General features: G+C 50.5%; 1 protein-coding gene across 3 annotated transcripts in view; it reads left to right on the forward strand.

Annotated features, from left to right (window-relative positions):
- Window positions 1–17902, forward strand: part of SORL1 (sortilin related receptor 1) — a 155776-nt gene that overhangs the window by 19685 nt on the left and 118189 nt on the right. For all 3 annotated transcript variants that reach the window (XM_027578686.2, XM_027578687.2, XM_027578688.2), the window contains exons 3-6: window positions 2750–2875; window positions 9426–9587; window positions 11168–11235; window positions 16770–16950. In XM_027578686.2, coding sequence (XP_027434487.2) covers window positions 2750–2875; window positions 9426–9587; window positions 11168–11235; window positions 16770–16950 — 537 coding nt within the window. The remainder of the gene's footprint in view (window positions 1–2749; window positions 2876–9425; window positions 9588–11167; window positions 11236–16769; window positions 16951–17902) is intronic.

Here is a 17902-nt window from a genome sequence, read left to right on the forward strand (position 1 = left end):
GTTGGGATGGTTCGACCTGGAGAAGAGGAGGCAGGTTGATGAGTCATTTACAAGTGTCTTGAGGCGTAGGACGGGTCCTTACATACTTATTCTTGACTTCTATTAAGTATAAGTCATAAAGAGATGGGGATTGTTTACAGGTGCCTATTAAGGAAGAACTTTTTGGTAGTGAGGGCTGTTGTCTCTCTGAGTGTGAAGTGACAGAGGTGTGGCTGAGAATCTCAGAAAAGGTCTGTGTTTTGTTAAGATTGGTGTTTTACCCCTTCTTCCCTCCCCTTCCGCTGCCCAGCCTGCAGACTCAGTGTGTGATCTCCCCCTTTAACAGAGCACCATATGTCTGTAGCAGAGAGCATCCTCCTAGAAGGGTAACTTGCAAGAGTGGAAAGACAGATGGACCAGAGACTGGAGGGAACCCATTATGTTTTGTCAACTTCCCAGCTGTACGACCATTAACTTCTCTGAGTCTTGGTTTTTGTCATCTCTTAAGTGGAAATAATTCCTCATTCACTCACTCACTGATTCATTCATGTCACTCTCTTTTATTCATTTGTGGGACACATTCATTTACCTCACTCTGTGGTTTATAATGATGTTTAATTCCAGAAATCCTTACTGAGTATGTGCGATGTTCTAGGTACACCAAAGGAGGCAAAGTGAGGCTGACCCACAGATTTTTTTTTTTTTAAGATTTTATTTATTTATTTGACAGAGAGAGATGCAGCGAGAGAGGGAACACAAGCAGGGAGAGTGGGAGAGGGAGAAGCAGGCTTCCCGCAGAGCAGGGAACCCGACATGGGGCTCGATCCCAGGACCCTAGGATCATGACCTGAGCCGAAGGCAGATGCTTAACGACTGAGCCACCCAGGCACCCCTGACCCACAGAATTTTTAAAGATGAAGAGCGATAATGTATACTGAAAAATACTATCCCAATATGACTTATTATCACCTCTGTGCTTATGAGGAGGTAACTCATAGTGGATTATCAATTTTGGGGACATTGGAGCTGGAGGGGGCCGAGTTCCCTTTTCGAGAAGCCATTAGTTCAGTACATGTGGTGTCTGAGGCTAACAGGGACTCTCAGTGTCTATTCTGGGCCAGGAGAATGGAAGTGAGAAGGTACCACTTTGTCTTTTTACTCACTCAAATCATCTGGGAACTTCTCAACCTGCTGCATTTTGAGGCTGCTTTGATGGCAGCCCCTCGCTGTGCACATGGCAGGTGGGGACATACGCTGTGTGTTGTCAGCATGAGCGTTCGTAATGGGGCTTCTTCCACTGTGGTCCAGATATTGGCAGAGGCTCTCTCTGTGCTCTTCTAACCTTGACATCTAATAAATATTAACGCCCCATGTGTACTCTTGCTTCCCTTTGTACCTGCCTCGTGTAGTTCATTGTTTACAAGGGTTATTGCTTACAAACATTTGTACGTTTACAATGTGTGTAAAGGCCATGTCTTTGCATATCTGGCACTTAGCACAGCCCCTGGCTCCTGACAAACCCTTCAGATGTGTTTGCTGTTGTGTCAGTGGGTACTGGTGGCAGTACCTTTACTGGGATGATCCAGCCATTCCCATTCTTTTTGGCATTCACCTGTCATTTTCCTATAGAACTTACCCCAGTCCTAACTATTATTAATATTCTGTTCACCTATCAGGCTTGTTTTTAATCCTCTGATTGTGTTAATTTCACATTGCCTAGGTAGTCAATCTAGGTGCAAAATACCTGGCGGCTTCTCTCCCACCATCTGTTACCGGAGGTGTGATGGCTTTGGGATTTCTGGCTTTGGAGGCAGGCAGCCTGGATCACATTTCCACGCTGCTACTTACCTTCTCTGTTACTCTGGCAAGAAACTAATCCCCTAAGCCCCTGCTGCCTTATCTGGAAAATGATTTTAGTAACTGCATTTGCCATGCAGGGCTGTGGGGAGAGCTCCCTGAGCTCTTTCACATGAGGAGGGTGGTACAGTATCTGGCACCTAGGAAGCATGCCGTGAGTTACAGTTCCTCTTACATTTTGCCACCATGGTTACTGGGTGGCTGGAGCCCCGCAAGCAGGAGGCTCGGCTCCTGGGCCACTGCCCCCTTCCCCTGCCCCGCCGGGGCGGTAGCATCAACATCGTCGAGCGTGATGAGTGCTGGGGCCGGGGTGTCTCGAACCTATACATTCGACCTCCGTGCATATCGAATCACTGAGCACTTTTCTTTTTCATTTCTTGGACTTCTCCGTGGAGGCCTGGGAGGGTTTCCTTTTTCATCCTCTGCAGTGCCGGAGGAACAGACCTTCCCAGCAGAGGGTTGAAGAATGAGATTACCTTTTGGGGACATTTCAGCAGATGGCAAAACAGGTCCCCGTCAGAAAACCATATTCAGTCTGCCTCTGGATGTAATTGGTTAGACACTCAACCCGGCTGTGGGAAGGTCGTCATCATTGTTTCCATCCGTGGGTCCCCCTAGCCCCCCTGCAAGGACATGTCCCGGCCTCCGAAAGGAGCCTGTGTATTGTGGGCACCAAGGGGCTGTGTGCTCCCGGGCTTCCTGCCCCCCACACGCTTGGGGGGCGGATGGAGAGGTGCCCTGCTTCTCCTTGGTGCATCATCTCTTCACATCTGTCGTGTCCTGACGCCGAGGACCTGTCAGGAACATCGTTCGGGATCCAGGGCAGGACCTTGACAGGTGCAGGCAGAGGGAGAGGTCTCTCGGCTGCATTTTTCACCAGCTCTTCTTCGTCCTCTCTTCCTCCCTGATCCAGGTGTACGTGTCTTATGACTATGGAAAATCATTCAAGAGAATTTCTGAGAAATTGAGCTTCAGCGTGGGCAACAGCAGTGAAGCGGTGATCGCCCAGTTCTACCACAGCCCCGCGGACAACAAGCGTGTAAGGAGGCGCCATCCTGCCCATCGGGACTTCAGGGGGCTGAATTCTGGGATGTCCACCGTGCTAACAGGGGGGCTGGGAGAAGGAGCTCCTTGTCATCATCTCTGCCGTGTGACCCATAGCCAGGGACTGTTTTTCCATTAACCGGGGAGTTTGGCAGAACACGGGTCTCAGGGTGGAACCGTGCATAATCAGGCAGGCCAGGTACTGGCCAGGCAGGATTTCTGGACAAAGAGCATCAGGCTAATGTGTAGAAAGAAAATCTGCCAATCGATGAACTACCTGTCTCATAAGTGGCAAAAATGTGACCTGGGTTTACTGGGACATGTGCTGTGTGATGCACATCTTCCAGAGTGCTTGCCAGATGCTTGATTTTGTGGGCATCACGTGTGTGTGTGTGTGTGTGTGTGTGTGTGTGTATGTGCGCGCGCCTGTGCATGTGCACACCCCCCCGCCCCCCACCTGTACCTGCCTAGAGAAGAACACCAAGGCAAGGGGGCAGATACTGCTGTGCCTCCGGATTTGTTTTCCCGGCTGGCCTGCCTGGGGCTTGGTTCCTGCAGTAGACCCTGGGCAGTCGGATGTGGAGGAAGCATTGATTTGAGATTGCCCTGGGCCCCCAGAGAGGCGGAGGGGGAGGCGGAGGCGAGAGGGCAGGAATCAGGCAGCCTGCAAGGTTAGGTTGCTTTAGCTTGGAGAGTTGTATTTGATTGCTCTCTTCCCCACTCTGGTGAGCTCTAGCTTGTTTCCAGAGGCAGGATGACTGCTCCTAAGAATGTTCAGGAAGCTCCAAGGTAAGGGTAGCTGCTGTTCTTTGCTCATTCAGAAAGGAACAAGATCTGCAGGGTCCTCTGGCCAGGTGCCCCCCAACACTGGCTTCTCGGATTGCCTCTATTCAAAATATTTAGCCACTGGAATGGCACTGGCCAATCGGAACAGAGCCAGTCTGGAGGGAGCTGGGTCCTGAAGGCCACCCTGCCTGGCCAGGCATTAACCTTTTAGTTGCTGGATGGTGGACAGGCCCTGGGGAAGGGGCCAGGCCACTGGTGCTTAGGAGGGGCCTCTCTCAGGTTTCAAGGAAGCAGCTATGTACTAATGGGTATAGAAACAATTTTTTTTTTTAAACTACGCTAGCTACTACTGGTACATCCTGGTTAATACTAGCCCTGCCTGATGATCTCAAAGCAGAGGAGCAGTTAGGAACAGCTCCTCTCTTACCTAACTTGCTCCACGATGAAAAGCAAGGAAGAGGTTTTGGAGGGACTTGGCTCTGGAGACAAGATTGCCCACCTTCTGCACCCGCTCCTCTCACTGCACTTGGTTGGGCAGGCCTGGGACTTGGGGCCCCTAGGGTTGGGTGGGCCCTGCTGCCCGATTTGCTCTCGGCTTCTGAGAGGTGAGGCTCTCTGCGCCCTGGGGTCTGGCTTGCTGACTGTGCCACACCTCCCCTGGATAGAGCTGTGTGCCCCCTGCCTTCCAAGGAGCAAATAACACTCAGATTACTCACCTTGTCCGGAGGTACCTGTCGATTATTATTATCATTATCTTTACACATTGTCCCAGAGCTAACTCTTACTGCCTTTGTGGCCTTGGAGCCATTCTGTGGTCCCTCTGGAATCTTCTTTTTCAGCTCCATCTGCCCCCTCCACACCTCCTACCACAAGGACACAGATGTCTGCAAGCAGGTCCTGACTTCCTTCCTGCTTGTCATGGGTTGTGGTGAGCAGCTGCTAGGCCCACATGCACGTCTGAGTAGTCAGAAGACAGGAAAAATGATGTTCTGGGCTTGCAGAGCAAGTTTGGTGCAGGGGGAGAGGGGCTTTTGGAGCGTTAGGTCTGGAGAAGGAGCAGAGTGGGGCCGGGGCGCTGGGGCAAGCAAGAAGAGAACGCCAGGCATGGTCATCAAGGAGTTTGGGGTCCTGGAAGGGCAGGGTATGCCTGCAGCCTGGGCACTGCCTGTGTGGAGGTGGGGCATCTTGGGCTTCTCACCGGAGAGATGGATGTACTTTGGGAGTTGGTGGGGAGAGGGAAGAGGAACCACCTTCTTGGAAAACCTATTGACAGGTGGAGCACAGGCCTGGAGCAGACTGAGTGGGGTTAGAGATGCAGCATTCTCTGCTGAGTTTCTGGTTCCCCAAAGAAGGTCGTTACCCCTCCCCAACTTCTCAGGAAGGAAACTGTGACTCTCACTGTGCCGGTTACTTCTGTTACTTTTGCCTTTGTCCCTTGGTAGGCAGATTGCCTCACCGGACCTACCACTTCCTGAGAAAAATCACGCAGGCTGGGTGCCTTGCTGTCAACACCACCAGGGTACTGGGCCCAGGCACATCCCCCGTGTGGGGACGTGAGGGGTGCTGTCAGGGAGCAGGGTTTGAAATGGTTGAAATGACCTTGGGCAGCAGCTTGGAAAGGTGAGGATGTCCTGTGAGGGCCACGTGGAAGTCTGAGCAGGTGTGTGCCCATGGAAGGGGACAGGAAGGGCTGGTTAGGCAAGCAAGCTCTGCTCCAGTGGTTTTGCTTTGTGTTGGAGATGGACTGGCTGTGGGGTCCTGTGAGCATTTGGGTCTATTTTTGCACCTGCCAGCAGCAGCCCACTTCCTTCTCAGCCTCATGTGCTGCCTCCCTGAAGCAGTGTGCAGCCTTAGCCACCTGGCAGTGCTGCAACACCTCCCCCCAACCCTGGCGCACCCGAGGTCAGCCATGCAGTACGTCTGGGGCTCGTTCCGGAAGGTTCCAGAGTGTGCAGCTAGGCTTCCCAGCCTTGAGAGGTGGGCCTCTCTGTCTTTCCCTTCACTCTCACCTTATGGAGGTAGGTTCCTTCATTGCCTCCTCCGCCCTTCCTCCTGTCATCGTGCTCCTGGTTCCCCCGACTGAGACCTGGAGAGAATCACTTAGGCTAACACGGAAGTGCATTCTTTAGCTATTTTATGCTTCTAGAGGTATTTGTGCTTTAAGAGGAAACATTGTTTTAAGCCCAAAGCCAAACATTCAGTGATTGCAGACAGGGCAGCAGAGGTGGGGGTGTCTGAGGACACTTCTGTAATCACACAGTCTATTCACACAGACTAGGAAGCACCTGCTAGGTCGGCTCTGCTGGCAAATCTGTGGGGCTGGCCTCGAGGAGGCTGAACAGGCAGGCAGTCCAGGGACCTCACGGCAGAGTGGGACATGCTGTACCTCCCGTCCCGTGCTCATGTGGCATGGTTACATCACAGTCGTGCCTCAGTGATGACAGGAAGCCACGGGGTGGGGTGGGGGGCTGGGGATTAAATGAGGTCAGGTCAGAGAAGTAAAGGCTTCATGGGGTACTGGGGATTGGAAATGGAGCTGCAAGGACGGGCGTGGTTCCAGGAGCTGAGCAGAGTTGGTGGGAATCCCTGATGGGGAGAAGGCCCTGGGCAGAGATGTCAGGGTGCCAGTCTGTGGTTTCTGTACAGGCACGGGGGAGACTCACTTCTCAGGGGTGGAGGGTTGGCGCTGGGGCGCTTTGAGACACCAGGCAGGTAAAGGTGGAGGAGTTTGCTTTTTGCCCCGACGACTGTGGGGAGCCATGGAAGGATCTTAGAGTAGGGGACTCGCTATAAATAGAGTCTTTTAGGGAAATGCGTGTCCTGGCAAGAGGCAGGATGGATCGGAAAGGGGAAAGATTAGAGAGGGGTCAGGAAGTCATGAGGGGGGTCGTGGTAACATAGGCATGACATTGCCCGGTTCCTCAGCCAGATGTCGTAATCGCCCTCTGAGTATTTCACACCCTGCCAAGGCCTGGAAGACACAAGGGGGCCTAAAAAGCCCAGTGCCCGGCCCCAGTTTGTTCATGGGCTACAGTAGGGAGTGGGCCACATGGGTAGCACTGGGGATACAAAGGAGAGCAGAGATTATGAAGAGACATAATTGGGTGGGTGGCTGATGGGCCGTGGGGCCAAGGCAAGGCAATGGAGCGGAACCCCAGCTCTCATTGTGAGGACTGTGGCCTGGGGCTGCTGTAGCACATGGAGAGCTTGGGACGTGGCGGGACGGCGTCAGAGAACGCCGTTTTGGATGACAGAGTGAAGTATCTTGGCGCATCAGAGGGGAGATGCTGAGGAGGTCAGAAGTCAGGGTCAGACCGTAGATCCGTAGATTAAAAGTCCTGACGTGCCTGATCTCAGCAGTGGTAGTCAAAGCTGCGTGGAGGATGGAGCAGGTTCGTAGCAGAGGATGGAAGAGTGATGAGGTTATGTGAGGGTGGGGAGCGGATGAAGGGGAAGAAGGAGCTGGAGGAGAGTCAAGGACGGGGTAGTCAGGTGTGGGGCACGGAGCCTTGGCATGAGACGGGGTTGCCCAAGGCCACTACAGACTTGAGGAGCCGAGTGAGAGGGGAGGCGGCGCGTGGATGAGCCCGGGGGCACAGGGTGAGATCTAGGCATGAAATTCTGGAAGTTCTGCCTCTTTGTTGGAGGAAGAGAAGAAAGGAGTTGATGAACGGTGAAGGGGTGGGCTCCGAACCGGCCAGACACGTCTGTAGATGCTGCCTCCTGGCTCACCTTGGCCGGTTAACCTCTCTGCGCTCCAGTGCCCTAGTTAGTAAAGGAGGATAAGACTGTATCAAAGGCACTGCCTGGCTGTGAGTACCAGAAGCATGACTTGAGCTGAGGATGAGTATGAGCTAAGGCATGTGCAACTTGTCTGCTCAGTGCCTGGCACACATTAAGTGTTCTTGACACATTTTTTTTTTCTTTTTTTAATAAACTCTTTGCCCAACGTGGGGCTCGAACTCACGACCCCAAGATCAAGAGTCTCAGGTTCCACTGTCTGAGCCAGCCAGGGACCCCTGTTCTGGACATATTGAGCTATTATCATGAATGACAGATAATACGTTTTATAACCAGCTACGTGATTTTTATATCTTCAAATGTGAAACCCCTAGAAACCATGGAATAGATGTCTGGAGAAATCTTTCCAAACTGAGAGCACTCCGTTCCCTAGTAACCGAGATGGTTTCGGAGCAGGAAGATGGGCTCCATCATTTCTGGGGAACGCCTTTTATGCTAAAAATGATGATGGCCCTCTTAGGATCATAATTGTTTTTACAACTTTGCATTTGTTTGTGGTCGTTTATGCTTTCAAAACATTCACTCGTCTTTACGGTTAGATTTAATGAGGTTCCCACAGAGTTTGGAGTTCTACATTAGATGCCGTGGAAGAAACACGAGAGAAAGAACACGTAGAGTGCCCTCCTGGGAATTGGGGAGGGAAAAGCCAAAGGTGAAGGAGCGAGAACACGTGGACATAGCGTCAGGCAGGCACAGAGTATTAGGACATGCCTAAGCTGCTTGTGCCAAAAGGATTCTGAGCAGAAGATTGATCTGGGTCAGATGTAGTCAATGAGGGGAAGTGTGCTTGGACGGATTCCTTTGGATTGTTGATTTCTGGGATTTCAGGGACTGGTTGGTGATTGGAGCTGGGTCCCCCTTGCTCTGGTTCATGGTGAGCCGCCGAGCCACCCTCGCCCTTCTGGGAACAGGAGGCTGCCCTTCCCATCTCTCATGTGCATTCCAGGCCTGCTACCATCTGTGCTCCGTAGACATTTCCCACAGGCCCTCCTGGCCATCCTCAAGTCCGTGCTCTACTTTTTTTTCCCTTTTGTTCCCAAACTCAAACTGCCTTCGACTCGGGATATTCTTTCCCTCTGAAAGTCTTGCCTGCCCTTCGAGGGCCGGATCTTCCCTGGAGTCACTTCTGATCTCCCAGACTGGAATTCCTCTGGACTGCGTGCTTTTCACAGGACTCCGTCCGTGGTTCCCCACTGAATCTCATTTTCCCTTGAGTTACGGTCACCCATGATCACGTCTTTCTCCCACGTGAGACTGCAAGGATTCTGGGTTTTCACCGTGGCACCTGCAGCATCCGGTCCACAGGGAATACTCAGTGCACATTTGTGAAGTTGAATTGCCTCGGTCCTTTCTCCTGGAGAACTGTCTAGGCTGGTGGTCACTCTGTAGCCCCACTTGTTCAGGGCCACTTACCTGTGCAGGGCTAAGTCAGGTGAAGCCCCTGCTCGCCAAGCTCTTCCTGCCGGGCCCCAGAGTGAGGCGGCCGGCCCCACTGGCAGCTGGGTCCTCAGGGCTGCCCTGTCCCCTGGCCTAGTGCCCAGAACATCCTCCTAGATGGGTGTGATTGTAGGCATTTCCCATAGCTGCTCAGAGGATGGAGGGAGGGAAGCAGGCTTACCTGTGTGCAGCCAGTCTGAAGAGCAGGCCTTCTCCAGTCATCTTCTGATGGTGCCCGAGTGACCTGCCAGAGGGTGAGAATGGCCAGGTCAATTCAAAGAAAAAATAGGCTTGTCCAGCTTAATTACCTGGTGAAAGGAGAGCCTGTCCTGCACCCCTTCCTTCCCAGAGCCTTGCTTGGTGTGCACCAGCATCTCCTCCTGGCCAGGAGATGGGGAGGAAGCCGAGTGGGGGCCCTGCAGGCCCCCGGCCCCACACACACTGCTTGGGGGGGGGGTTGCGGGGGGTATTGGGCAGCCCTGGCCAGGTCCCACTCTGAGCTTGCCTTTTTTCTCTTGCAGTACATCTTTGCTGATGCTTATGCCCAGTACCTCTGGATCACGTTTGACTTCTGCAACACTATCCAAGGCTTTTCCATCCCGTTCCGGGCAGTTGATCTCCTCCTGCACAGCAAGGCCTCCAACCTTCTCCTGGGCTTTGACAGGTCTCACCCCAACAAGCAGGTAAGGGAGCTTCTGGGACACAGTCAGGTGGGGCTTTTCTGGTTTTCTGTTCCTGCCCGTGGGGATTGTGTGTCCTCTGACTGACCTCCCCCAGCCCCTCCTTCCTCCTCTCCCAAGCTTAGACTTTGTACTAGTTGAATTCCCACGGCTGAGGAAAAATGTATCTCCCTTGCGCTCTCTGTCTGCCTCCCAGCCAGGGGGCAATCCCAAGCACTCAGCAGGCCCTTGTAGCCAGACACATGCCCTTCTCCGTGTCGATGCACCTTTGTGGGTTTGAGGGTGGTCCATCGAAACTCTGGAAATTATTCAGACAGAGCCAGCTAAAGAAGCTTGGAGTCTGAGCTCTGCTGGGACCTCTGTCTTGAATTTCTGTTCTACCTTTCCCATCCTCTGCCTCAGACAACACACTGCTTTTGTACCATTTATTTGAAATTATCATTAACTTAAATTTTTTTCCTACGTGTGTGTATATGCCTCTAATATAAATATGTGTATTTTTCTCCTTAAATCTGAATTTGAAGGAGAGTGAGATGGGGAGATTTATATCTCAAGGTTGAAACTGGCCAAATTGAGGCTCTCGGTCTGGTATAATACCATGAAACCAGTAGACCTCGTAGGATTGGATTCATGATGAGTTTTGAATGGCTTGGCTCAGAGGAACCTTGGAACGTATCTTTTTCTTTGCAGGTTGTTTAACCAAAATATGATCTGTTTACCTTTCCTTGCCTTAGGGAGTAACCTAAGTACAGGCTGGGTCAGTTTACCAGTGTACATGGTTGAACGTTATTTTTAGTCTTCTGCTGCTTCTTGTGTGGTCACTAGGGCCAGAGGAATGCTCGGGTGCTGTGTTTGGAAGTTCAGGGGCTTTGGCAAAGACCGGCAAGTTCATCACTCACGGCTGTATCGTTTGCATTCAGGAGGTTCCCCTTGGCGCTCTTTACCTATGCGCTTAGCCAGGGTCCCCTCTGTTCACCTTTAATCCCCGTGGTCCATTATGGCTTTTTAAGGACACGGTTTCCCAGGCGAGAAAGTACAGTATAATCCTTTAGTTTTTACTGTCCCTAATGGCTAGTGCTGAGTAAACCGTAATTTCTGATGATCTGTAAATGGAAGACAATCCCCAGTCATTTTTCTTTGTCGTTATTCTTGAAGCCTTAGTAGCTGTGGACAGGAATGGGGAGGTGCAGAGCTCACCTTCCCTCCCGACCCTCGTTCGCTTTTGGAGTGACCAAGCTGGCCTTGCTGATCTCCGGGCCCGTCTTCCCAGACCACACGTTATTTATGGCGGGGCCTGATGGCCTTGCCGTTCAGGTTATGCTTGCCCCTTGCTGCTGCTGCTGCTTCTTTTTTTTTTTTTAAAGGTTTTATTTATTTATTTGTCAGAGAGAGAGAGCATAAGCAGGGGGAGTGGCAGGCAGAGGGAGAAACAGGCTCCCCACTGAGCAGGGAGCCCGATGTGGGACTCGATCCCAGGACCCTGGGAACATGACCTGAGCTGAAGGCAGACGCTTAACCGACTGAGCCACCCAGGTGTCCCTGCCTCTTGCATCTTGATCTCTTCTTGTCCTTGGTCTTTGCAGCTGTGGAAGTCAGATGATTTTGGCCAGACCTGGATCCTGATTCAGGAACATGTGAAGTCCTTTTCTTGGTAAGTCCTTCATCTAAGAAGTTTGAATTACATAATCACCTTTCTTCAGTTCTAGCTCCTTCATGGAGGACAGACCTGCCCTCACCTGAAATGTGGAGCATGTGGTTCAGGAAAGGCACATTCCAGACCTGGGAATTAGAACTGCTAGTACAACACGCTCACTCTGGGGTGGTGGGGGATGAGAGAGGAAGGTTATTTGTGAGAGAAGTGACAGAGCTTTTGCATTTTTCAGTCCATCAGGGAACCCAGGGGACTCTTGAAGTACTTGCATGATTAGAATTTCTAAAGACCTTCACTCTTTGAGCATGATAACAGAAGTGGGGATTTTTCTCTGTATCACATTCATTCACTTGTTCATTCATAACGTATTTTTTTTAGATGTCTCCTGAATATGAAACATGTTCGATGCTTTAGGGTAGAAGAAGTTGAATAATTTATGGATATAGTTATTAAGGAGACTGCAGCTTAGGAGGCAAGAAAAGACATTTTGTGTACAGAACACACATCATGGAAGACACACAGAAGTCCCAGACCTAGCAGGAGAAGCCAGAGGGGGGACTAGTCTTTCCAGATGGGGGGATCCCAGACAGCTCCATGAAGGAGGTTGCTTTTGAGCCAGGATATGCACAAGAGGCTGGAGGTAGCAGGAGGGGCCTGGAGGTGTGCGGGGCGGGGATTCCAGACAGAAACAGAATGGCCAAAGGCAGAGAGACGGACACTGGTACTTGGATGGAGAACATGAAGTCTTACTTCTGGACAGTGTGTTGGGTGAAGTTTGGGAAGGGACATTGGTATCCAAATATGCAGTGCTTGGTAAAGGAATCTGGACTGAATTCTGAAAGCAGCGAGGAGCCCCTATAGGGTTTTGAGAAGGAGAGAGAAATCAACAGGGCTGGACTTGAAGTCAAGTTTGTTGCTAGTCGTACTTGCTTCTGATCTTTCACTGTTACAGGATGCAGTATTTAATCTTGAATAGATGTACTTCTACACGTGTGGGCGAATGGGCAGAACAGATTCTCAGGAGCAGACATGCTGGGTCAGCGGGTCACTCAAACCCTTCACACTTAGCAAACTTGATTCCTCCTACATTGACCCTTGACCTTCGCTGCCCCCAGTCAGCTTCCCCTGGAATCTTCCCCATTTCAGTTTTTAGTAGCTCAGGCCAAGAACTTGGAGTCATCACTCATTTCGTGTTTGTTTCATGCTTCACCTTCCACCTATCAGGAAATCCTGTTGTCCCTACCTTTGGTTTATATCCAGGATCTACTGCTCAGCTATGACTTTACTCCAAGCCACCACTGTCACTCATTAGTTGTCCACCTGGTCTTTCCACTATTACTCCTGTCCTTCTGCAGTTAATTCTCAGGACATGGCTGGGTTGATCTTCATAAAAACAGGTCAGATCATGTTGTTCCTCTCTCTACTTTGAACTCTTTATACACCATCACTTCTCTCAGATTAATGCCAAGCATATTCCTACCACAGGGCCTTTGCACTTGCTTTTTTTCCCTGCCTAGATTGCTCTTCTTCAAGATATACTTATTGCTTACTCCCTTATCTCATTCAAGTCTACTCAAATAACACTTTCCAAATGAGGCCGATCCTAAGGATCCTATTAAAATTGCAACTACTCCCCTGTCATTTACTGTGCCCTGATCTGTTATTTTTTTGCATAACACTTACCACATTCTAATATGGGATTGTTTGTCTTTCTCTCTTTGATAGAATGAAAGCTCTTCAAAGGCAGGGGCTTTGGTCAGTCTCGTGCACAGATACATCCCCAGTGAATAAAGCATTGAAATTGTAACTTTGGTAGAGATTGCCAAATCTACGAAGAGTGTTAAATTTTGCTCTCATCTCAGTAACATAGAACTGTGCTTCTCTCCACAGTCAATGTGTTAGGTAAGACAGAGTATCTCAGTATAGTCTTAGTTTGAATTTTTCTTATTATGAATGAGTTTGAACATCTTTTAACGGCTTAAGCATCATTTTTATTTCCTTTTTTTTTTAAAAAAAGATTTTATTTTTTTGACAGAGACACAGCGAGAGAGGGAACACAAGCAGGGGGAGTGGGAGAGGGAGAAGCAGGCTTCCCGTGGAGCAGGGAGCCCGATGCGGGGCTCGATCCCAGGTCCCTGGGCTCATGACCTGAGCCGAAGGCAGACGCTTAACGACTGAGCCACCCAGGTGCCCCACGTCATTTTTATTTCTATTTTTATGACATGTCTTTTCATGCCCTTGGCCCTTTTTCTGTTGAATGGTTAGTCTTTTTTATTGATTTCCAGGAGCTCTTTGTATATTTGAGGCTAGGCCTTTGTGACACGAGATACCACGTGTGTGTGTTCATTTATAATTCTCAGTTTATCATTTGTGTTTTGAGGTTTCCATGTGGTTTTGAGTCCTTATTAAATGCAGTGGTACATACTGTATCTGTGCTTCTTTTAACTCTCTGTTTGCAGAGGAATGTATTTGAGTTGGTATTGCTTCCTTGGTGAATGAGGACAGTAAAGATGGGAGGGAGTCCAGGGAGGGGTCCTACAGCTGAGTATCTCCAGGCTCCACTGGACTTCCTTTTCAAAGAGGCAGCTGTTTCTGATCCTTTTGTTTTTTTCCTTGGATCCAGGTTGTAGTGTCTTAGTGAAATTATGACCACAGTCTTATCCAAGTATAATCTCTACCCAAGAAGTACCATTAGAACTTCCTTTTGCTTTATTTGTGTTTTAAGGGGACAAATTGCCCTTTCATCTGCTTACGTAACCGTATATTAAGAGGGCACACTAGCAGGATGACTGAGTAAAGGAACATCCCATTGGGGAATTTGTATGTTGTACCTTTTGCCTCCATGCACATATGCCGATATCTTAGGGCAAAGGCCTGGCCTGTCTTATTTTAGATAATTACATGTCTGGTGTCAGGGCATTTCAGGCCATTTGGAGGATTTTCCCCTAGGATTTCCCATGATAAGTGAGAGTGTAATCTAACCTTTCTGAGAATACTGGCATACATTTGTTCAATAATGCGGGGCAGCCTGGGAGCAGCAGGAGTTTGGAAAACCAGTGGTCTGTGGAATCCAGAGCTGGAGATCAGCAAGGTGGGGCAGTGGTCTGTGGAATCCAGAGCTGGAGATCAGCAAGGTGGGGCAGTGGTCTGTGGAATCCAGAGCTGGAGATCAGCAAGGTGGGGCAGTGGTCTGTGGAATCCAGAGCTGGAGATCAGCAAGGTGGGGCAGTGGAGGGGCAGCGGCGGAGGGACTCAGGGACGCCCCGCCGAGCATCACAGAAGAGTTGTAGGTGAGGCCCGGTGAGGACTGCTGAGGTGCTCAGGATGGAGCAAGGCTTGGAATTTTCAAACGAGGGCCCAGAGACCGGATGGAGTGAAAGGCTAGTGACGGCAGAGTAGCCGAGCTCGGCGGCGGAGTGGCTCTCAGAGACAGGACGGCCACAGAGGGATCGCGGAGGAGAACTGGGAGGGAAGTCACAGCTCTTTCTCTCTCCAGGTCCTGCTTTTGTTTAGGAAAAGAATAGCAGAGGTGAGCTCAGTCTCAGAATTCTCTGAGTGAAGGTCCCTTCCTCTCTGCCTCTTTAAAAATATCCAGCAGCTTTGTTTTAATTTGCATATCCTCTAGGGTAGAGGAAGCACTTTAATCAGTACTTCTAATTGTGGAAGAGAAGAGAACATGCCACCACCCCCACACATACGCACGCGGAGCGTCTGATGATGAGCAGTTGTCTCCTGCATTGGGGCCAAACCTGCTGGCTTCTCCAGTGCTCTGCTCAGACTCCAGATTGTGGGGCCAAAGTCATGCCTTTTGGTTTTCTATTTCTTCTCTCCCCCTTCCTTCTTTCCTTCCTCCCTCCCTCCTTCCCTCCTTACCCCCTTTCCTCCTTCCACCCCTCCCTCCCTCCCTTCCTTCCTGTGATCCTTTTTAAAAAAATTTTTTTTAAAGATTTTATGTATTTATTTGACAGAGACACAGTGAGAGAGGGAACCCCGCTGAGCAGGGACCACCGCCCCCCCCCCGCGATGCGGGGCTCGATCCCAGGACCCTGGGATCATGACCCGAGCCGAAGGCAGAAGCTTAACGATGGAGCCACCCAGGCGCCCCCCCTTCCCGTGCTCTTGACAGTATATCTTTGAAGGAATTTTATATCCAAGCCTTCATTACCCTGAGAGCCGTCATGCATATGGCACTCTGCAAAGACAGGTCCGGAAGCGAGTCCTGCCTTTCCTTGGGTCATCCCTGCATCCTCCCTCTGAGGCTCTACTCCTGATTTTTCCCATGTGCTGAATGGTCTGCCTGGCCTGGTGTCTTATTGAGCATTAGGAAACCTGAGGCAGAGTAGTCCTCCCAGCTGTTGTTGGGGGCTTATTTGGGGGAGACTCCTGTTCTGAGATTCTTCTTGAGGAAGTTTGATCAAGTCAACCTTAGAGTTTTCAGTTTGGAGTAGCTTTTCTACCGTGGTCCACGGATTCAGTGCAGCAAGATTCAGTTCAGCTGGGAGCCCTGTAGGACAAAAAGAAATATAAGACATGGCCTTTAAAGGCATCTGTACTCTCTCTAGGAAGCTCAGACACATTATGGTGAACAAGAGAACACAGTGAATAAGGAGCACCACGGTGAATAAGAAGCACCATTGTATAAAGTCACGAGAGTGATTCCAAAATCCACCCACCCAAAACAGTTTTCTACCTTTGTTTGAAACTCACATAACATTAATACGTAAGGTTTGGAATTGAACACTGCACAGGTATATCGTGGGTATTGGGAGGAGGGAGGAGAGCTTTGGGGGAGGGCTTCCTGGAAGAGGGGCCTTGAACTTGACCTCAGAAGAATAGGATTTCAACATGCAGGTCAGAGTGCACGCAGGGCGGGGCGGGGGCCTCCCTGCAGAGGGGTGCTCTGTTGATGGAGCACAGGGAGTTGCGGGGGAGCAATGAGCTCTGAGTTTCTGAAGGACATCAGGGAGATCAGTCCATGTGAGAATGAGTTTGCAAAGGAGCCTCGCAGAACATGACTTTGCACTGGTAGGATGACTCTGGATTGCACAGATCATCGACAGTGGCCCAGGACGGTAGACAGAAAGGGCAGGGACTGTTAGCAAGATCAGGCTCACTGGTTTCTCCTGTGGTTTCTTCTAGAGCTGTTCTGAGAGCGTATGGGCCTGGGAAAATATTCATTCTCTGAGGTTTACAACTTGAGGCCAGAAACTCACTGACAGCCCCAAGCAGTCCCTTGTTGACTGATTCCAAAACACCCCACCTTTTACTTTTCCTTCTTTTTGCTCATCTCAAGCACGGCCAAGGCTTGCCTTGAGTGACACCCAGGGCACTTTGAAGAGACCAGTAACAACATCAACACTTGACAAATGGCAATCACTTTCCCTCCCCACTGAGCCCAGGAGCAACCAAGGGGCTCTGTGGCAGAGAGCGTGGGATTGTGTCCCTCAATTCCATCAGGCTCTCTGCACAGCAGAACCTCGGTGTCTCCAGTTGCCTAAACAGAGCGATGATAGAGACTGCTCTCCTTCCTCTAGGGGTATCGATCCCTATGACAAGCCCAACACCATCTACGTGGAACGGCACGAACCCTCTGGCTACTCCACGGTTTTCCGAAGTACGGACTTCTTCCAGTCCCGGGAGAACCAGGAGGTGATCCTGGAGGAAGTGAAAGACTTTCAGCTTCGGGACAAGTACATGTTTGCTACAAAGGTGGTGGTAAGTTGAAGGCGCTGAGGAACGTGGAAACTCCTTTTGAGTTTGCTTTCAGAGGTTCGGCATTTTGTGATTGAGCCGGTGAGTTTGAGTAGGCAGGAAAGGGATCAACGCGCCCCGGGGAGCTTGACTGAGGGGCACTGGATATAGACAGACATTCCCGTGGGGCTTGGATGGTCCCGGGAGGTCAGAGGAATGGAGAAGCTCAGACAGCCACTCGGGATGTCTCTGGGCTCTCGGAACGTGGTTGTTTCCTGGTAGCCAAGCATCCTTGTCAAACACGTGTTTCTTTGACATCCCAATTAAAAGAACACAGAAAGGAGGGGTGGGGCTCCATGGCAATTTGCTTTAATCTCGCCGCCTGATTTCCTTTCAGATTAGGCCAATGTCTTTGGGAATTTTGGACACATGTTAATTTCCATGGCTAATAGAATGTGTAGTCATTGGCTAGTGGGAGTTAATGCTCTAAGAAAAGCAGCGATTAAACTTCCAGCTGTCAGTAAGTAGCTTAACTCTCAGCCTTTGGGAAAATCTTCCCCTTGATTTGATGTGTTGGATGGAGCCAGATGCTGGGGAGGTGGGGGGAGAGGCTTGCTCATTTAAAACCAGACTTGATTATTTAACAGGGCTTGCCTTGTGACTGTCTCAAGTTGCAAGCAGCGACTGCACTGCCCTGTGTAAAGGAACAAAACCGTCCCAAGGAGAGCAGGTTGGGCCGCTATCCTGGAGTGCCGTAGCTTATTTTCTTGATGGGGGCCATTCCCTCCTTGACCTCAGGCTCTGCAGATGGCCGCTGGTAACTGGCAGGCGCTTTGTGTTCTGTCACAGTTAACCTTAGGGACTAAAATCAGGTGTAATGTTTTCCTCCAGATTCTCACTTAAAATATATCATGGGTAGCTGGCCAGGTAGAAGCAGGCCACTCCCTTTGGTAGGATTCCAGGGTCGAGAGAGGAC

The sequence above is a fragment of the Zalophus californianus genome, chromosome 11 (genome assembly GCF_009762305.2).
Source record: "Zalophus californianus isolate mZalCal1 chromosome 11, mZalCal1.pri.v2, whole genome shotgun sequence".
Taxonomy (NCBI): domain Eukaryota; kingdom Metazoa; phylum Chordata; class Mammalia; order Carnivora; family Otariidae; genus Zalophus; species Zalophus californianus.